This window comes from Diprion similis, chromosome 4, assembly GCF_021155765.1.
Source record: "Diprion similis isolate iyDipSimi1 chromosome 4, iyDipSimi1.1, whole genome shotgun sequence".
Taxonomy (NCBI): domain Eukaryota; kingdom Metazoa; phylum Arthropoda; class Insecta; order Hymenoptera; family Diprionidae; genus Diprion; species Diprion similis.
Window position 1 is genome coordinate 16,511,943 of NC_060108.1, and position 17,937 is coordinate 16,529,879.

At 40.3% G+C, this 17,937-nt stretch overlaps 1 protein-coding gene across 8 annotated transcripts in view; it reads right to left on the reverse strand.

The window, feature by feature from the left end:
• Window positions 1-17,937, reverse strand: part of LOC124405642 (tensin-1) — a 95,271-nt gene that overhangs the window by 6,082 nt on the left and 71,252 nt on the right. For 6 of the 8 annotated variants that reach the window (XM_046880705.1, XM_046880704.1, XM_046880710.1 and 3 more), the window contains 5 exons: window positions 8,975-9,273; window positions 7,362-7,969; window positions 2,177-2,387; window positions 1,918-2,103; window positions 255-824 (listed from right to left, as the gene is read on the reverse strand). In XM_046880705.1, coding sequence (XP_046736661.1) covers window positions 255-824; window positions 1,918-2,103; window positions 2,177-2,387; window positions 7,362-7,969; window positions 8,975-9,273 — 1,874 coding nt within the window. The remainder of the gene's footprint in view (window positions 1-254; window positions 825-1,917; window positions 2,104-2,176; window positions 2,388-7,361; window positions 7,970-8,974; window positions 9,274-17,937) is intronic. The other 2 variants (XM_046880706.1, XM_046880712.1) reach the window with 2 other exon arrangements.

The window sequence follows — 17,937 nt, forward strand, 5'->3', positions numbered from 1 at the left end:
GGTAAACTATCCGCAGTTTATACTATACAGGCTAAATAACATACGTATATGCTGAAAATGCTACCCACCTCTAGTTGCGTTTAAGGTGAGAATTGATTATGAAAAAAAGATCATAATTATTAGGTAAGAAGAAAAAGAGAGCCACAAAGATAACAAAGAAACAAAAAAAAAATAAAAAAAAAACACAAAAATAAAAACCAAAAAACTGCGTTAAGAATAAGCTGAAAAATGCAAAGCTTTATCTAGCAACAAACCTGCCATGCTTTTGGCGACTGGTTAGGGGAACTGTTAGTTGTGTTTGTTGATGTGGCGCGGATATGCAGTTCGTTCTTATTAGTAGATGAGGTGGTTCTGACGTTCGATATTTCCGCCAATGACTGAAATAGGCTCACGAGCGGATCTGACGTCGCGTTATCGGCCCTGTTGGCGTTGGAATTTGAATTTGTAGTTCCGCCTCCCGAGTTCTGGGCCGGTTGGTCATCGACGGTTTGCAGCAGGCCCGACTCCTGAGAACCGGGCCCCGAGTTGTTTACTGAGTGCAATTTGCTCGAGGAGTAGACGAAGTTGCTTCTTGACTCGTTGGGCCGGACTTGATACAAGGAATTTTCGTTCAGCGCCAAAGTGCGGTGGTGCTGATTAAGCAGAGATTCTGTCCTCGCGTAGCTATCGCTTCGCGATTCCGGCTGCGGCGGTGAATGCCGTTGATTTTCACCGTTCGCTTGTTGTTGCAGCTGCTGATGCTGATAATGGCGGCTCAACGTTTGCTGGAAGGCATATCCTAAGGGAGCAGCTGCGAGAGCTGATCTTGGGGACATCGGGGGACTCTGTAACGCGCAAGCGAATTTTCTATGGTTCATAGCCGGCATGCAGCTGCAGGGATCCGTGCAATACGTCTTATGTTTACAGTTACACGTCTTCGATTTTTTTTTTTAGCAACCTCATTTTTTCTTTTACCCTTTTCAATAAAAACGCCTTACTCAGGGACTCAGATATACTTTAGGTACGTACAATAAACAATGTCTTAATGTTTTTTAACTTTACATCAACGAATCTTCACGTTTTCGAATATCTCTCGGAATCGGCTAGATGAAAAAAATTGAAACTTACAAGACTTTTTTAACCAAATGATGGGCATAAAAAACTGCCATATCTCGTTTGATTTGAACCTCCGGTTCTACCAGAAATAAATCGATTTATAATGTTTTACCAACAAAACTATACATCCGAAAGAACTCCGACATTTCTAAAATCGTTGAAAAGTATTCTATTTTTGTTATCAAAGTCTCCCTTCCAGACTATTGTTATTATTATTTGACAAAAGGTCTTTTTCAATTGAATTCAACTGTATATTAAATCAGTTTCGTTTTTCATGCTTCATTATTCCGATTAGACGGACTGAATCGCGAAATTCTAAACGAACAGTCTGGGCGACAAGAACTTGGAACTTGCGTCCCACGAAAAATATCTTCATGACTGGCGAACCTTGTAATCGATACATATTTGGAGGATAAAATATGCAACACTAGAAGGGTGTGCCTATCGCTAAAAATGGACATTACAACTTCTATTATTCCTACCTATAATACGTATATAATATAACGTATGTAAGTGGGTTGAGTTAATCGAAGCTGTAGCGTATAATAAACTATTCTACGCATAATAGTAACAACAGTAATATTAAATCATTGCATGACATTGTTTATAAGAGCTAGCAGCCATCTAAACGCTATTTAATAGTGATATGAATAAAGCTCAATCTATTAGTGCTCATTATGGTATATATATATTAAATATACCTATATATAATAATAACAATAAAATAGAAAGACGAAAAGGAAATACTTGGGAATTATATCGATATTAAATTCGTTGTTATCGTAATCAGTCATTCAGTTTCTGTGCAATTTCTCCTCTCACCTGAGTCTCGCTGTTCTTCCTTAATTCGTATCCACGCTTAACTCCGACGAACGGACGCTCGTTGAAACTTTCCGCACGCGGCCGACCGCCAATCAGGGTACCGTTGTTGTACTTACGGCTGCTCGACCTTTGCGGAAGCAGCGGACTAGCCGGTGCCGAGGTGTAAGTTGCGGATCGTACCTGCGGCTGAAATGAAATTATTTAATCGGTAAATATTTATTCAAGGGTCGAGTTTGTCTCTCGAATCTTGTCGGCTCACCTGCGTCGAGTAATTTATCGTCCAGGTATCGTCGTCGCCGTCAAGAACCGCCGAATCGCTGGCGTATCCGTCCTGCCGGACTCTTCCTCGTTGCACGGTCCTCAGCTCGCCGATAACCCTGTTCCCAGATTCCTGGCGCCACTGTTTACTCGGGCTTCTCTCGTCCCTTCGAGCAGCAAGTTTTAGCTGCTGTTGTCTCAGCCACGACAATCTGTGTCGAACAAGTGGAAGAATAAAAATCGTTGTAAAAACGAAAGCGATCGAACGAAGAGGAAACGAGCAGGCAAGAGAAATGATCGGGAGGATGGGCCCGATGGAATGATCGATAAAGAATAGCGCGAGCCACTCTCTCGGCTTTATAATAAGATGTATAGGAGTAATTATCTATTGATTGACGAGGTCGTCTCGGGCCATCGCCTCGAAGCAATGGACCATGTAGCTCCTTAATGTCGAAGCTTGCGTCATTCCCGTGCAAAGGTCTTTTAAGGTGGCCTCGAGTTGTTAAGAGTCGCGAGACAGTTTCGTTGGCAGATGAAAAAACTCGCCTAACGTCAAATCTCGTTGCTGCGATATCAAGATTTTGGCAAATTCTTGGCTGACTTTCAACTACGTAAAATTAAATTGACAAATTTATTACACGCTAATTATTAAGCTCGTTAATATGGAACAGTATAGTATCAACGCGGAGACGTGATTTTATACCGCTGACGTAATTTATCTCAAGTTTCTCATGGAGAGAGGAAGAGAGAAGTGTAGTAGAGAAAATAATCGGGATAGCTGTCGAGACTGACGACGCGGCGATAACCGAGCAATTAGAGGAACTCGGATAATTATCACGTTACAGAACGAAGACTCAATGAATCGGAAGACGGCGTATTAGACTCGCGTATTTAGGCCAAATTATGTAAATTGGAGTCTTAGTTTATCAGGTTGTAATTACACCGAAGGGTGAAAATCCGACCGGATATTCCAACGAATGAAAAACAGTTTCGTTCATAAGTTCTATTCCTATCTAGAGAGAACAAGACAGTCATAATTGTGATTAATCTTATCAGCAGATTTGAGGCGATTTAAGTTTTGTGCTAGAATGGATAACTCATTCAGGTATTAAGTATATCTGAAACTCACATTTCATACTTTCGCGCACGTTCTATTACGTTTTTTCAACTTTCAACCTACTTTTCGATCCACTTTTTTATTCTCTAATAATTCCAGCTGCTTTCGATTACACCTAATCTGTGCCTACAGATTCGGATTCGCGCATGATTAAATCGACGAATAAACCGCAGGTAAATACCATTTAGAGGGGTATAGATATCGTGCTGAAATTGCAGAAGCGGATCGCAAATCGTGTAGGTAAATAAAGCAGCAAGCTGCGCGTTTGAATAGTGATAAGCGATCGCGTATGGATGCAGTATAGCTGTGCAGATTTTAGCATACACATAGGAGTAATTATCACCACTACACATACCATGTAGCTAATATTTCATAATAATTACTAGTATCGGGGTAAGCTGTTATTTATGCAATATTGGGCGTGTATAACGGGTGCTTCAATGGTGTGGGAGGAGGTTCGCTGTCCTCTGAGAAAATGAATAGGTATGTATACTCGTATATATGTTATATACATATATGTATATGAGGTATTGGTGGTACAGTAGATTATAATACCCACACGGTGTACCGAGAATGCGGTACAGTTGCAACTACGCGAATCGGAGTACTGGAGTCGTGCCATTCCTTGGACTCATGGGACAAAGCATGACCCACACCATGGCGCGTAGCCCATACCGGTTCACGGCTTGCCACCGTCAAAACTCTTCGGGATAGCTAAGCTCCGCGATCTCCAACGTAACTACTTTTATGGTGCATTGACGTGATAGTTAGCTTCGAGTACGAGCACGAGCGTGGTAACAATTTCAATATACCTACAAGCCAAGGAATCCAGTTTCTTTACTTATTTTTAGTTTCAACTGATATACACGTGGTCGAGTCTTTGTGTATTTTTCCAAAATCCTCAGGATCCGAATCTTAATTTCTAAATCGCGAGTACACCAGTGCCAAATCGTCGAATTTGAATCAGTTGCGAATTTCGTGCTAAAAAATCATCGTTTGGTTTTCGCAAAAAAAAAAAATATATATATATATATCGCAACGGCAACTATCATCGTTTTATTTCGTTACGTTTCTTTCGTTTTACACTCCTTATTCCACGAATGTTATTCAATTATTTATCGCATGACAGGGTCTGATACTTATCCATAAACTGGTTGCATACATAATTCACGTACTTACTGCTACGAACACTTTCGTTATGAAAGTCGATGAGGAGCTAAAGTTTATTCACTTACGAGATATTGTTTAAGTAATTAATTTAATCGCGGTTAGTGTAGGGCAATTCATATAAATCTAGGCGTATTATATACATAATGATACTGAGAAAATAGTCGTATATTCTTCGTTATCATTTGCAGGTTTACATTTCTATTTATAACTTGATTCTCTGTACATAAAAGTGACTCGCTGTATGAAATATACATACTGTGCAAATTACGCAATACATATAATAAACAATGATTCCACGTGTCGCAAGTTGTATCAATTTCAATATAAAACCGTGGTAACAATTCTGCCCATTAATATTACCCGCGATAATTACACTATTTTTCTCTCTCATGCCGACCTAACTGACCTCAAGTTCATCAACGCAAATTCGCATTCAGTTTAGTCCACAAACGAGAATTTGAAAAACCGCCAGTAAAGAAATATAATAATAATAATGATAAAAACGTGTAGGTAAATTATAATTTTTTGCGGTAAACTCACGTTATGTCATTAATTTTAATCTCGCTGATGACAATTTCAGCGACCGCCTTATCCGCCTGAAAGCCAAAAAAAAAAAGAATACTGTACACGCGCGGCCACAACGTGATGCAGTTCCTGGATTTCCTATTCGGGAGATCCAACTACATACTGTAGGTACGTGTACCGCAATATCCCTCCTCCTCCTCCTCCTCCTCCTCCTCGTGACCGTATCTCTGTTATATTATACCTTCTTACTCGCCACGCAAAGTTTCAGACTGCGGAGAAAATCATGCAGACCAAATCGTTTTTTTGTGGATGCAATTTCTCCCCCATGATTCCATGATTTTTTGGATTTTCTTAATTAAAAAAATTCTCCCTTCGTACTACATCTGCGCAGGTTGATCAGCTTGCATGTGAAAGAAAGGTTGAAAAAAATTTGGTCATAAAAAAGACATCCTATTTACTTTGGGAAGTCGGTTGTGCGAGAAGCGAATAGAAGTCTTTTTGACTAGATATTCTTGGTTCGACGAAAGGAGGAAGTAACGCGCGACGTTGGCGTTAGCGTAGATTTTTCTATTGTTGACAAAAGAAACATTAGAAGAATGAGAAGGTTTAGGACGCGTCTGGCAAAGACGATACAGATCTGTGTTACGTGTGTCGCACATATGTGTATCAGGCGCAGGCATATATAGAAAAGTGAGTTAGGGGTATGAGATATAAAAGCTCGGCGAAACGGCGGCAAAGCTCGCGATCACTCGGGCGCGTTCTAAATTTAAAATTATGTCAGAGGGCGGCTGAGGGTTTAAAATAGTCGAGGCCATTACTACTTAATTTTTTTCTTCTTCTTCTTCTTTTCGTTGTCTTATTTTTCTCCTTCTAATTTCATATTACTTTTTGGATTTTATTTTCTCCCCCCTGAGTCCTTCTCTGTTTCTCTCGATGAACACCCGCGTCTATAATGCAAACGGACGACGCCTTGCTAGAGTATCGTCCTCGTATGATATGTCGTTGACGTTTAACACGTGTACGTCAGATGCCCGCGATTATTCTTATAAGCATACGTACAGAGTAAATTAATTCCATATGGTAAACATAATTAAAAATTTCTTTAATTTATTTATCTTCTTTCTTGCACGTGTTATTACACATAGGGGTGAAGGAAAGTCGAGAAATTTTTACGTACGTCGTCTTACAGGGCGAGAAAGGGAAAAGAAATCTGGCACGCGCGTATTTGGACACGCTTTTACAACCCGGTTGAAAATCAATCGCGAGCAAATCGCGCGTTGTGCGGTTCTTGTTGTTTTTTTTTCTGCGGTAGTAAGACCATAAAAGGAAAACCGCGAGATGTATCAAGCTTTCTCATCAACGGAGTGTTGTATGGCTATAACGAAGGAATATACGAAACGCAATATACATATTGTACATACTCATGCGGATATTATGCAGAGCCTGCATATTGCTGCTGCCAGTCGCCACCGGCCATCTGTCAATTGTTTCTTCGATAAACGTCATTTGTCCATGGTGTAGACGTACATGATATTCCCGTGATACAAATATCGTGCCTCATGGTCCATTATCAAAACAAACCTTCGCTATTACCCCGTTCGCTCTAAAGATACACCGTGAATTGTATACAGATTCCTCAGTCGAGGCCAATTACTCCTATACGTCCTGTATACATATAATATTTATTTTTTCATTTCACCTCGGAAAAAGCTTTCTGAATTAACAGGAATTTGTTTACGTTTATCTGCATTATTCGTTTATCTTCTGTTTTTCGATCGCAGTTGATTTAACAGAAAATTCTTTCGTTAAATCGGATAGAGGTTTCGAATTAATCTTCTATTTTTCAACTCATGTCTCATACATTTTACTGTACGTGGTGTGCAGGATGAGATGGTGTTTCGTAAAAAAAATAAAAATCGTGAGAGAAACGGGTGATAACTTTGGAATGATTATGGTTTAAGCTTCGCAGAATCTCTGCAAAGAACTGTGTCGTGTTATTTTGATATTTGCAAGTTTTGATTTTGAAATCCACGAAAACTAATATTACTCAAAAACGAAGGACTACCTCTGACGTAACTACTTGAAGAGCGCATTTTTCGGAAACTTAGAACAGCCGTGGAGGAGTTCTTCGAAAAACGATAGACCAATAGTAAAAAACTGATGAATAATGGAAAAGGATGTAGAAAGATTAGAAAATAGAATGAGATATTTTTCTATCTATACTTCGACCTTTCTAGACTTGAACTTTGATGTAATTCAACTTTCCAAGTTTTCATGTTCTACAAAACGGATCTTCGGATCTTCAAAAACTCAACACTGTGACCCTCCCACTCTCGATCCCCCTCAAAAAATATTGACAAAAAACTCGACTCACCCGTCCGTGTAGTCATTAGCCTTAAGAGTCCCGGAGCCGTTTGCAAATTCAGGGGGTGGATCCGGGGTGGTTGGGCTGACGGTCCTCTTCTCGCGTTCCCCGAGTATGTCGTCGAGGTCGACGACGGGGGCGGCACCTCTGACGGAGGCCTTCCTGACGAGAGAAGGTGAGGAGAGTATCTGCTGCTTTATCATGTCGGTGGTGGCGCCGTAGGTGAAGGGTTGGCTGGTCTGCCTCGCGTGGTAGGGAATGTCCTCGTCTATGAAGTCGATGTTCCCGGGTGGAGAGAAGGACTCGCCGCCGTTTTTTCGCTCCGGTGACCGGCGGAAGTTGACGTCGAAACTCCTTACCTCTTCCCGTCGTTCGATCGTGTCCTTCCTGAGGGTTATCGGGTCCTGAGGTTCGTTCTTCAGAGTCGAGTAGCTGCTGCCACCGCTGTACGAAGGACTGTCGCCGTTCTTCGAAGAGTAGCTTCGGTACGAATCCTTGAGTGTCGAGTAGTTAGACGATTGGTTACCGCTGCTGTTGTAGCCTCGCATCTCCCGGATGTACATCTTGTCGCTCTTGTCTGATCTGTAATTTTCTGCCGGCGGAGGGTCTGGCATCGACTGAAATGAAACACCACAAACGACCGGGGATGATTAATCAGTAACATGATCCTGCGATTTTTTTTCTCTTTTTTTTTACTTATTTTAAACACCAGGTTTTATAATTTTTATGCAAATTACAAGAAATGTGCGTTTCAATTTTTACGACATTCTCAACTGTTTTTTCGAAATCATTGAACAAGTTCTGCGGTTCTCTTTTTCTTTCATGTTTTTTTTCTCTTGCTCATATTCTGTAACACTATAGACTCATTTATATTTCCCACAGCATGTCTCGGGGAATAGTGACGTGTATTTGTTGTATGCAAACGAAATCTGCGATGTAATGTTACGATACGTTTCGCGTTTTACAATTGCAGAAGATTGACGACACAGGTTCATAGAATAACGAATGAATAATAAAGGTAAATGCGTAACTAACACTATTATCTGCAGTCATCGTCACTTCGTTTAGAATTCGAAAAGTTCACGAAACACTGTCAGAGAAAATGGACAATTTTTTTTATTCATTATTGAACCTAAAATTACTTCACAAAATGATAATTTTTGCGAAAAAATTCTGGGAAAGTCCGTACAATTATCCGTATATAAATTTCAGATTAAATCGAAAAATTATTGAAAATATTAAAAAGTCTTATTGGAATAATTTACGTACTAAATTTGTGACAGTTACGCCTCAAATTTATTTCGAACGATTTTCTATCGTATTGCAGAGAATAATGGATAACTACATGAATTAAAATAAGGATATAAAAATAATAATTTTGAAAGAAAACAGCAAAAATATATTTATTAGCGATAAAATTCATTAGTTTATCGAAATTACGAGAATATCTCTTATTCTAAACAGATCAAAACAGTTCGACGAAGGGTTTCGTATCTTTTTCTGCAATTCTCAGGAAATATCGAAGATATAAATAAATAATCCTGAGCAAGACTATCCATACTCGTTCGAGAAGTGCTTAAATATATATCTCAAAAAATTTGTATTTATGTACGAGTACTCACCTCGACAGTCAACATCATGTCGTGAAGGAGCTTGTCAAGATCGCCGTGGCTGTTGAGTCGGTCGTTTTCGGAGTCTGGCTCTGCTTCTGGAGGACTGGGTCGTTGCGGAGGAGCGCTGCTTATGCCACTGTCCATCGACACGGTCAACGGGGAACCCCGGGGTCCACCAGCGCCTCCGGGATTAACGACGGCGTAGAGGGAGCCATCGATGGGGCCGCAGGTGTACCCCAAGCCTCTGGGCGACGTTTGAAGCGAGGAATTGGAGGGCGGGGGTGGGGACAACGGCGTGTCGCGACCCTCTGAAAAACGAAGTGAACGGGGGTGGGGTTAGAAGAGATTTTTTACGCGGTTGAAAAAAGGGAATTCGGTGTCGGGTAGAGTTGTGGGAAATCCACGAGGAGTGCCGGTGAGGCGGCGTCAGGTGCTAACCAGAATGAACACAATACTCGCTTTTGTTGTATTAAATGTAAAAACCGCGTGTGAAGACGATGGGAAAAGTGTATGAGAGACGCGGTTGTTTGGGATAGTAGAGAAGGAGGATGAGAATCTATTAGGACCGTTTTTAACACCGTGAAATAATTTTTGGGAGAATCAAAAAGGAGTTTACAATTAGGTGATTCGAAACCGATACGGAATCAGATTATTCTTATGGGAAATAATCGTTAGATTTTAACGAAGCAATTAACGACGACAGAAATTTTTTTACGAATTCTGCAATTTGCCCAATTTTTTGGTGAACAGATCATCGATACTAACTATCAAGAGCTCAAGATTCATGAGTTCTAGATGCTCGTTGAATCGAGTAACTTACAAATCTTAAATGTCAATGCAGAAAGTGTTGTGTGCGACTCTTAAAATATCCCATTCTAGGTCGTTCACATTACATGTGTACTAGAGATAGCAAATTGAATTTTATCAGAAAGAAAGAACTGAACTTTTCAGCTAATAATTGTTAGGCGATATAATTCACAGATTAAATTGAAACTGTGATGATTTTACGTCATATTTCGCGATTTTTTTTTTCTACGAACTTTTCTTTTATAATTCTTTAATAAATAAGATATTGCATATAATCGTTTCGATTTTCTGAATTCAATTCTATGAAGGGTAATGCAAAAATTTCGTAGGTAGTAATACACACGCAATTTACAATTAGTCAATTCCCAAGCACGTAATCGTGTCCGTGTTACCGGTTACGTCATATACTTCGGCGACTCAAAGTCAGTGACGTAATGCTTGCGGTAGGTTAAATTGTAATAGTTCTTCTCGGTGATAATTCTCATCGCAATTTACCGTAATGCATATACACATGTGTACACATTCATATATAGATAGATATATATAAATTTCCTTCCATCTTAGGTCACAATTATCCTTCGAAGCGGTGAACCATCGACCATCCAATTCGCGGGAGAATGACCATAAGTAAGGGTTTCATCATGTCTATAAATACGCGTAACAACCGCTCGTATATAAGCTGTAAGCATACATGCGATGCTTAAGAATGTCTTTATATTTTTAGCACGGTCATTGATGCACGATTAAATTTATCATCATTGTACACAACTTCTTTATTTCCCTTTTATTGCATGCCCAATATGCTTTTTCGTTTCTGCTTACGTATAGATATTTAAATTTTTTTTAAACATTTTTGACACCTATTTCATTGCGGTACGTACAATAGCTGTACTAGAAGAAAAAAGAATTTCAAAAATACCTAGAAGTTCATATTGTAGGCGGAAAATTTCAGTTTTGTAATAGTTCAACACCTTGACTAGTCGCAGAAAATCATCAACTCGAGATGACACAATATATTCGGTAGATAAAGATGTACGCTGTTTTCAGATTTTCTAAACTCAATGTCACAGTTCTAATAATCAGCAAAAGAATCACTCGATTTTTGAAGTAACAAATTTTCGATAAGAGGAATAAAAATCAAATGAAGTGACAACTGAGGAACGGTTCTCTGGTCCTTTGAACTAGTCCTTATCAAGTGTATTAATTTATTCCATTTGGCCATCGAAGCCGGTAGGTATACATATATATATATACCAGCTACCACTTCAGTTTATTCAACAAAGAGAAAAATCTAAAGTGCTTTCTAAAGTGGTCACAAAGTGGTGGCTTCTCAGTTCCAGAACGATATCTGGCGTCTGGTGGTTGCATTATGATACATATGTATAATATACATCTTGCGTACATATGTAGATACATACATATACACATATGTACATGTATATCCTGGCGAACCATCGACGCGTTAGTAATTCGTATAAGAATTCACCCGCGAGAGTAGATATTTGCTCAAGTCATTTCTTTTCTTTAAACTCGTCGAGGGGTTCTTGATTCAATTTTTTCATTTTTCAAACATTCGAATCCTCGACTCTCTTCGCTACACACGTTTTCAGCTTTGGTCAACCTGATTTATTTCATTTCTATATTCACGTATATGAATATATTTACCGTAAGGTATTATCATGTAGCCTTAAGTTACCGGCGTGGGCGAAAAATGACGTGAAAGAAAATTGTCTATTTCGGAAGAGAAAAAATTCTATAACCAATGATACTTGCTACGATTACAATCACCATTTTATCCTTGACCCTTGCGGCGTTCGAGTTGTTTTGACCGCATGCAAATATTTCGACAGATGGACGGCGGCGAGACGATGCAAATAATCTCCTAACGCGCCCACGTAATTTATAAAAACCCATATTACTCCAGCATGTGTGCCTACACGTATGTATATTCGTTCCTTCAGCCTCGAGAATCACCGTAAAACGAGTCGAGCGCATTATAAGAACAATACATAACGCGTTGGACATTCTTTGTATCACTTTTCACTTATTTCTCCTCAATTTTTCACGTTTCTTTTACAGCATTTTTCGCAAAATGAATTTTGAGGCTTTGTTTTTTCCAGACTAGATTGTCGAAGCCATACGCCTACGGGATAATACTTGTATTTATAACGCCACTTCTCAGGACGATGACGAGTGCATCATGGATGGACATGGGTAGACGCTACAATGAAGATCGACACAACCGCATGTAAAACAACAATAAAAGAATCGAGTAAAACGATCAGTGGTTGTCAAAGGAGGTAATATAAACACACACTAACTTGCACGCATGAATACAGGCCTATTGTTGCGTAATTCGAACGGAACGATTTGTCCGCACTCGGCTTAAATGGTCAAACTTCACCGCTCTGTCCACGCACATATACAACTTTGTTCCTAGTATTATACCGCTACACGCGTATGTCAGAGATAAAATCTACCGCAGAGTATTTGGTAGACCATTGAATGCACCAGGTACCAGATGCCATATCTCGATGGTGGGAATAAGGATAAGAAGAAGAAGAAGAGCATTGCAATTCATAATTGGTCGTGATACAAAAATTTCGTCCCATATGGCACGTGAATTTAAATAAATAAATAAAGGAATACATAAATAAACAAATTTATCAACCATTTATTCTACGCGGCAAGCTTCAACGTGGCCATACCTATGCATGCACACTTCTGTTCATCTCTCGTTAATCTATTTATAGATCAGACCAGAGAGAGAGAGAGAGAGAGAGAGAAAAGAAAAAGAGAAGATTTCGTGGCGCCGGAAGCTGGCGTCACGCGATTAGTCTGCTTGCACGGTTGAGCTGCCCCGGATGAGGTCGGGGAGTCTGCAAAATCGGGATAAATCTCGTGTGGGAAGAAGCTTCTCTTAGCAAATGGCAACACCGTCAACCCGTATCTTTCAAGGTATGTTACAGGCTTACTTTTTATCGTATTTCGCATCATCGTCGCCTGCCTATTCGATCGTAATAAACAAAGACAGCGGAGAAAAATCGACATCTGTAATGACCATCGGACTCAAATAAGGGGTTTGATGCAGGTATGCAGACATATAAGCGTAGCTACGTAGATCGCGAATGATTATTAACTGCGTTTGCAGCGCTCATTGCTGCAACGCCCACGATAAATCTGCAATGACTTACACCTATCCACCTCTCCTATAAATCCCATGGAGACAGGCACGTGAATAAGGAAGAGATATTTATTATTCCATCATTCTAACGGTCTGCACTCGATTATGATTACGGATATTCTCGGCAAAATAGAACGACGACGAATTAAAGGTCCGATAGCATTGTGCATTATCTAATGGTCTAGGTAAATTTTTTTTATCCACTTTATGAAGTCATTTTTTCAAACTCACCGAACCAGCTTATCGCTGAAATTCTTCTGTCGATATATTATTTAAATACAACACAATGAATCCCGTGACTCTGAGGTGTTTTTCATCCTCCATTACCCGAGGTTGAACAGGGTAATAAATCTTTTGATCTTCTAGTCGTTTAGCCACGTCCGGCCCTCGTCACTTGCCGTTATGTGTAACCAGCCAGCTCGTTATATTGTCTTATTTGGCGAAGACGCCTACCTGCACCCACGACGACGACGACGACGACGACCGAAACTACGTCTTGATTTGGTCACAGCCTCGAGTGTTGTTCCTTCGAGAATTCGAGAAGAGATAAAACCTCGACTTCAACACTTCTTCTGCTCCAGCACTGTGTCTACCACTCCATCCAATTTCGCAAACAGCGTGTTAATTATTATTAATAAGTGGCGTGCACGTAAGGTTGGTAAATAAAAATCATGTTTTTTTAATAGAATAAACTAAATTCCTTAGAGTCTAACGTTTCGCCAAGTTTGCTCACTTCACCTAGTTCGTTCAAATATCTTTCCAATATTGCGTTGTTCTATCCCCGACTTTAAACGCTGTTTAAACAGCGTTTATTTCCTCATTTTTTCCCCAACCTCTTCGATTGAATATTCAAATTAACAGGTGGTGAAATTTTTCAACATCGTTACATAATTATGCGCGTATACCGATTCGGAGACTCGTATTTATCGTAACGTTTCAATTACCACTGCGATAGACACGGTCCTGGCTCGAAGGATCGAGTCAACTGCGACGATCCATAATGCGTGCGCAATGATTTAGCCGCCGTTTCGCAGGCCTGACTGGAAGCTGGAAGTTTGCGAATATTCCGCAGAGCCTTCTTGCACTCACTCGATTCGTGTGTACAACAGGTATGAAATCCTGCAGAACCGCGCCTCAAACTCTCACTCTCGCAAGGCAGCATGTCGAGCTTGTCTTGAAATATATGGAGCGACGATGTCCATGTGGTCCCGTTGAGAATGCATGTATTTTATACATTTGTATGCATCGATACTGCACGCGTATTGCATACGTACACCTATGAATGTAGCCAATACGGCATTACGAACTCGGTGCTGAAACACTCGAGAGTTCTCTTGACTCCTTCCCTCTCTCTCTCGTTCCACTCTTCAGCTCACTGAGCGCCCACAGTCGGACCTTTTAGGGTAACCAAACCTTCGGCATTACATGCGCAAGAGTCTCGGTATAATATGCCGCCTTGTTCAATGCTGTGGTGCGGAAAATCCTTATTCGAAGAAATTTTCACGCGAAACTGTATGCAGTCGATACTTTTCCGTAACGGTAAGTAATTTTTTGATTTTCTTATTTTACGAACTGCAGTCAGAGATCGTTCCCGATTTGCTGTTAAATTGAATTTATGCAAAAGATGTGTAATGAATTTTATTAAGTGTGTTTGATGTTTAAAAGCTCGAATAATACTTCGAACTAAAGATTAGCTCAATTTTGTGCACAGTATTTAAAGTTTATCCTGACTTTACGCAGTTAGTTGAGTACCGTAGAATAATTTGGACGATGACAAGAATACGATTGAAAGAAGGGATAATACGTGTAACAAAAAGCCGCATATGTTGAGGAGTTTGATTGATCGCACAGTGCTTCGTCTGAAATTGAATGCATGCTGCACGGCGCCGAAACATGGAGTATCGATCGTGATCTCGATGACGCGCGCTGCACTCACAAGATTGAGGATAGCATGAATGGGCCGAGACTGTTTCGTAACAGGATATTAGTCGTATACAATATGCGCACTATAAGCTCGCACTTACAATCGCAAGGCCGTCCGTCATCACACGTGTAATATTCCGCAACGCGCAGACGCGTGACGCGAAATTACAGCCAACGTCAGACGAACGTGTCCTGCATGAAAAACTGCACTGCGTGCATCCACTTTGCGCATCGCGGTGATTGCCGGTTATTAATCGGCTTAAGGGCCAGAGCCTCAGCATTCCAATGAACCGATAAGTGAGGCTGCATAAATACGAGGAGGTGCAATGCATATCGGATGCAATCGGCGTATTTTCCTAGCATCAAAGTCTGCACTGCTTAGTGAAAAAAAATGAGTCTGAGCTGATTGGTTGCTTTAACGTGTTGATATTGTATCACACAGAGATAGATGTGTAACAGTTGCAGGAACGCGACTATTAACTGGGACAAGGACGCGTCTCGAAAACGTGTATCGCGGACTTGGGTTGGGTGTATCGCTCTTGCAGAAAATCGTACCTACATGCATATAATACACGCCGTTCCGTCTCTGAAGCAGTTCGCGTTTCCAGCAGACGCCTTGAGCCAGCTTCCCACTACTTTTGAACTCTATACACCATGAAGGAAAAACGAAAGAAATTGAAATAAATTAATGAAACAAATTGGAAGTCTTGCTGCGTCTGCAATTTGCAAACGGACCGATGAAAACGTGAATAGAGAAATAGAAACGTTTGATCAAATTTTTTTTACATGGTTGCGTTCTTGCTTCTAAACATGTTTGTACGGCATTTGAATGCAAGGAATCACTTTTAATTTGCAACAAGATATTATCAGGATGTGATTGATAGTACAAATACTGATGGAACCATGCACGTTTGTGATATCGTGAATGTTCGTTCTTCTCTTCGTTTGACAATGTGCTTTGACGACGAGAGCTTGATTGTACATCATCGATCAATTTTAATTTCAATCTTCACCGATTGGCGAATATCTCCGGACCAGAATTCTTCAATTTTTATTCCGATATTTCATTCCTTTATTCACCCTTTCAAATGGTTGGGACGTGGTGAAGTAGAAGCTTCATTATGTGCATATTCACACAAGTTAGAGAAGGGCAATTTTTCGAGTCTTATTCACACACCAAAGCTGTGTCAGGCTGGCAGCCACCTTGAGCCGAGCCACGTGTCTCGATGATCAATTAACTCGACTGTGTATAATTGTATATGTTACTTAAATTATTTATTCCTTCCTCAGGCGAAGCGCCTCGCGCGTTGCCCGCAGGGCTGTTGGAATGTATTATCCGATATGTAGGACGGTGGAAACCGAAATCGCCGAAAGCTGATGTTAATTTTCATCGAGAAAGAATCGCACTCGACATTTGCGCGAATTTGTATCCTTGTAAGGCTCTACGTGAGGCTAAATGGAAGAAAGAAACTTTCTAGGAATGGACTTTCTCGAACCACCCGTAAATGCATGCGCCATGTTACTGTAAAGTAGCAGCTTCGGTACGTTGACCGGAACTTCGATCTACCATTTCGGTTTTATTTTCTCCACTCCGAATTTCGAACTACATGTCGTCGATTTCTCCACGTTTTTCTCAACGGTTGTCTCCGAGCTTTATGATTAAACTTTCCTAATTTATCTAAAAATTGAACAGGATGAAGAAAACTGGCTGATCATTTGACAAAAGAAAAAAGACATAAGAAAAATTTTGATGAAATTAAAATTTGAAATAAGAGAGAAAAATGTCCTTCCTATCTTATAAATAGAATTCAACATCACTGGATCATCGAGACTGCGCTGCAGTTGCCGTTTCTAATTTCGAGAGGCTGCATGTATAATAATCTCTATTTGCGTAAAACTGAATTAATTAATTACAAATGTCACGTATCTTGTTGTGTTATTGGAGACGTTACGTTTGATCTCTCAATCAGGTCGAAGTATATATGAAAAGAACGACCCATAGATAAATATCTTGTTTCTATTTTTTATCGGAACTTTTACGCATCGTTGTGAGAAAATGCGTTCATTTCCTGCGGACGTTGAAAGGTATATACATACATATCTGTATTACGATAATATTATCGATCACGACTAGCCCAGATAAAATTAATCGCTTTATCGTACATCGGTGGTAGAAACCGATAAGAAATATATCTCTTGTAAATTCCTACGGTCAAGGATGAATTTAAATAACAGTGAACGCACGTTTCCTCTATTCATATCCCAGAACAATATTGACGCAGCTCAAATTTCATCCGAGGAACCAAAACCGAAATTGAAATCAAGATTAATAAAAAAATTAATCTTTTCGCGGGTAAAAATATTGCAGAAGATGAGATTATCTTCTTGTTCGACGTGTTAAAACCATCCAAAAAATGATTACAAAATTTTTTTAATATTCGGATTAAAATAGGAACAGGGAAGGTCTACTCACTCAAGGAAGGGACGATATTTCGATCCTGCGGTGAGTCGTCCTGCAGGGAGGCTGCGGTTCTGGCTAAAAATTCATCACCCTCGATGATAATATAGTTCGCGAATGATCGCAGCGATAGGATGACCAAATAATTGAAAACTCGATGGGCAAATACGTCGAGCAAAGCGTCTGCGAACGGATCGCGGATCGTACTGAGGTGATGCTGTTGAATAGCAGGAAGGCCCGTGTCGGGGGACGCGCTCGAAGCAAACCTCGCCAGGAATAACCTCACAGTTCTGCCCCACTCCTCGTTCGAAAGGAACATCGCCCTACCATCACCGTCTCCGCGTACCTCGATTCACGTACGATTTTTCCACCATGTTAAAATAAGTGACGGAATTGCTCTCTTTGAGAATTTTTTCCCGTCGAAAAGTGGTAATTTGCAACAACCGTTGGTCGGAGAGAAGAAATCATTCGCGAAACTGCTGCACCAATGTTCTCCGGAAGGAGTATTTCTCGTTGATTGCGGCACCGTCACCGAGGATCAACTGCGTTCAATCGTACTAATTAGCTGATTTAGTATCAGAGTTTAGGATTACGCAGCCA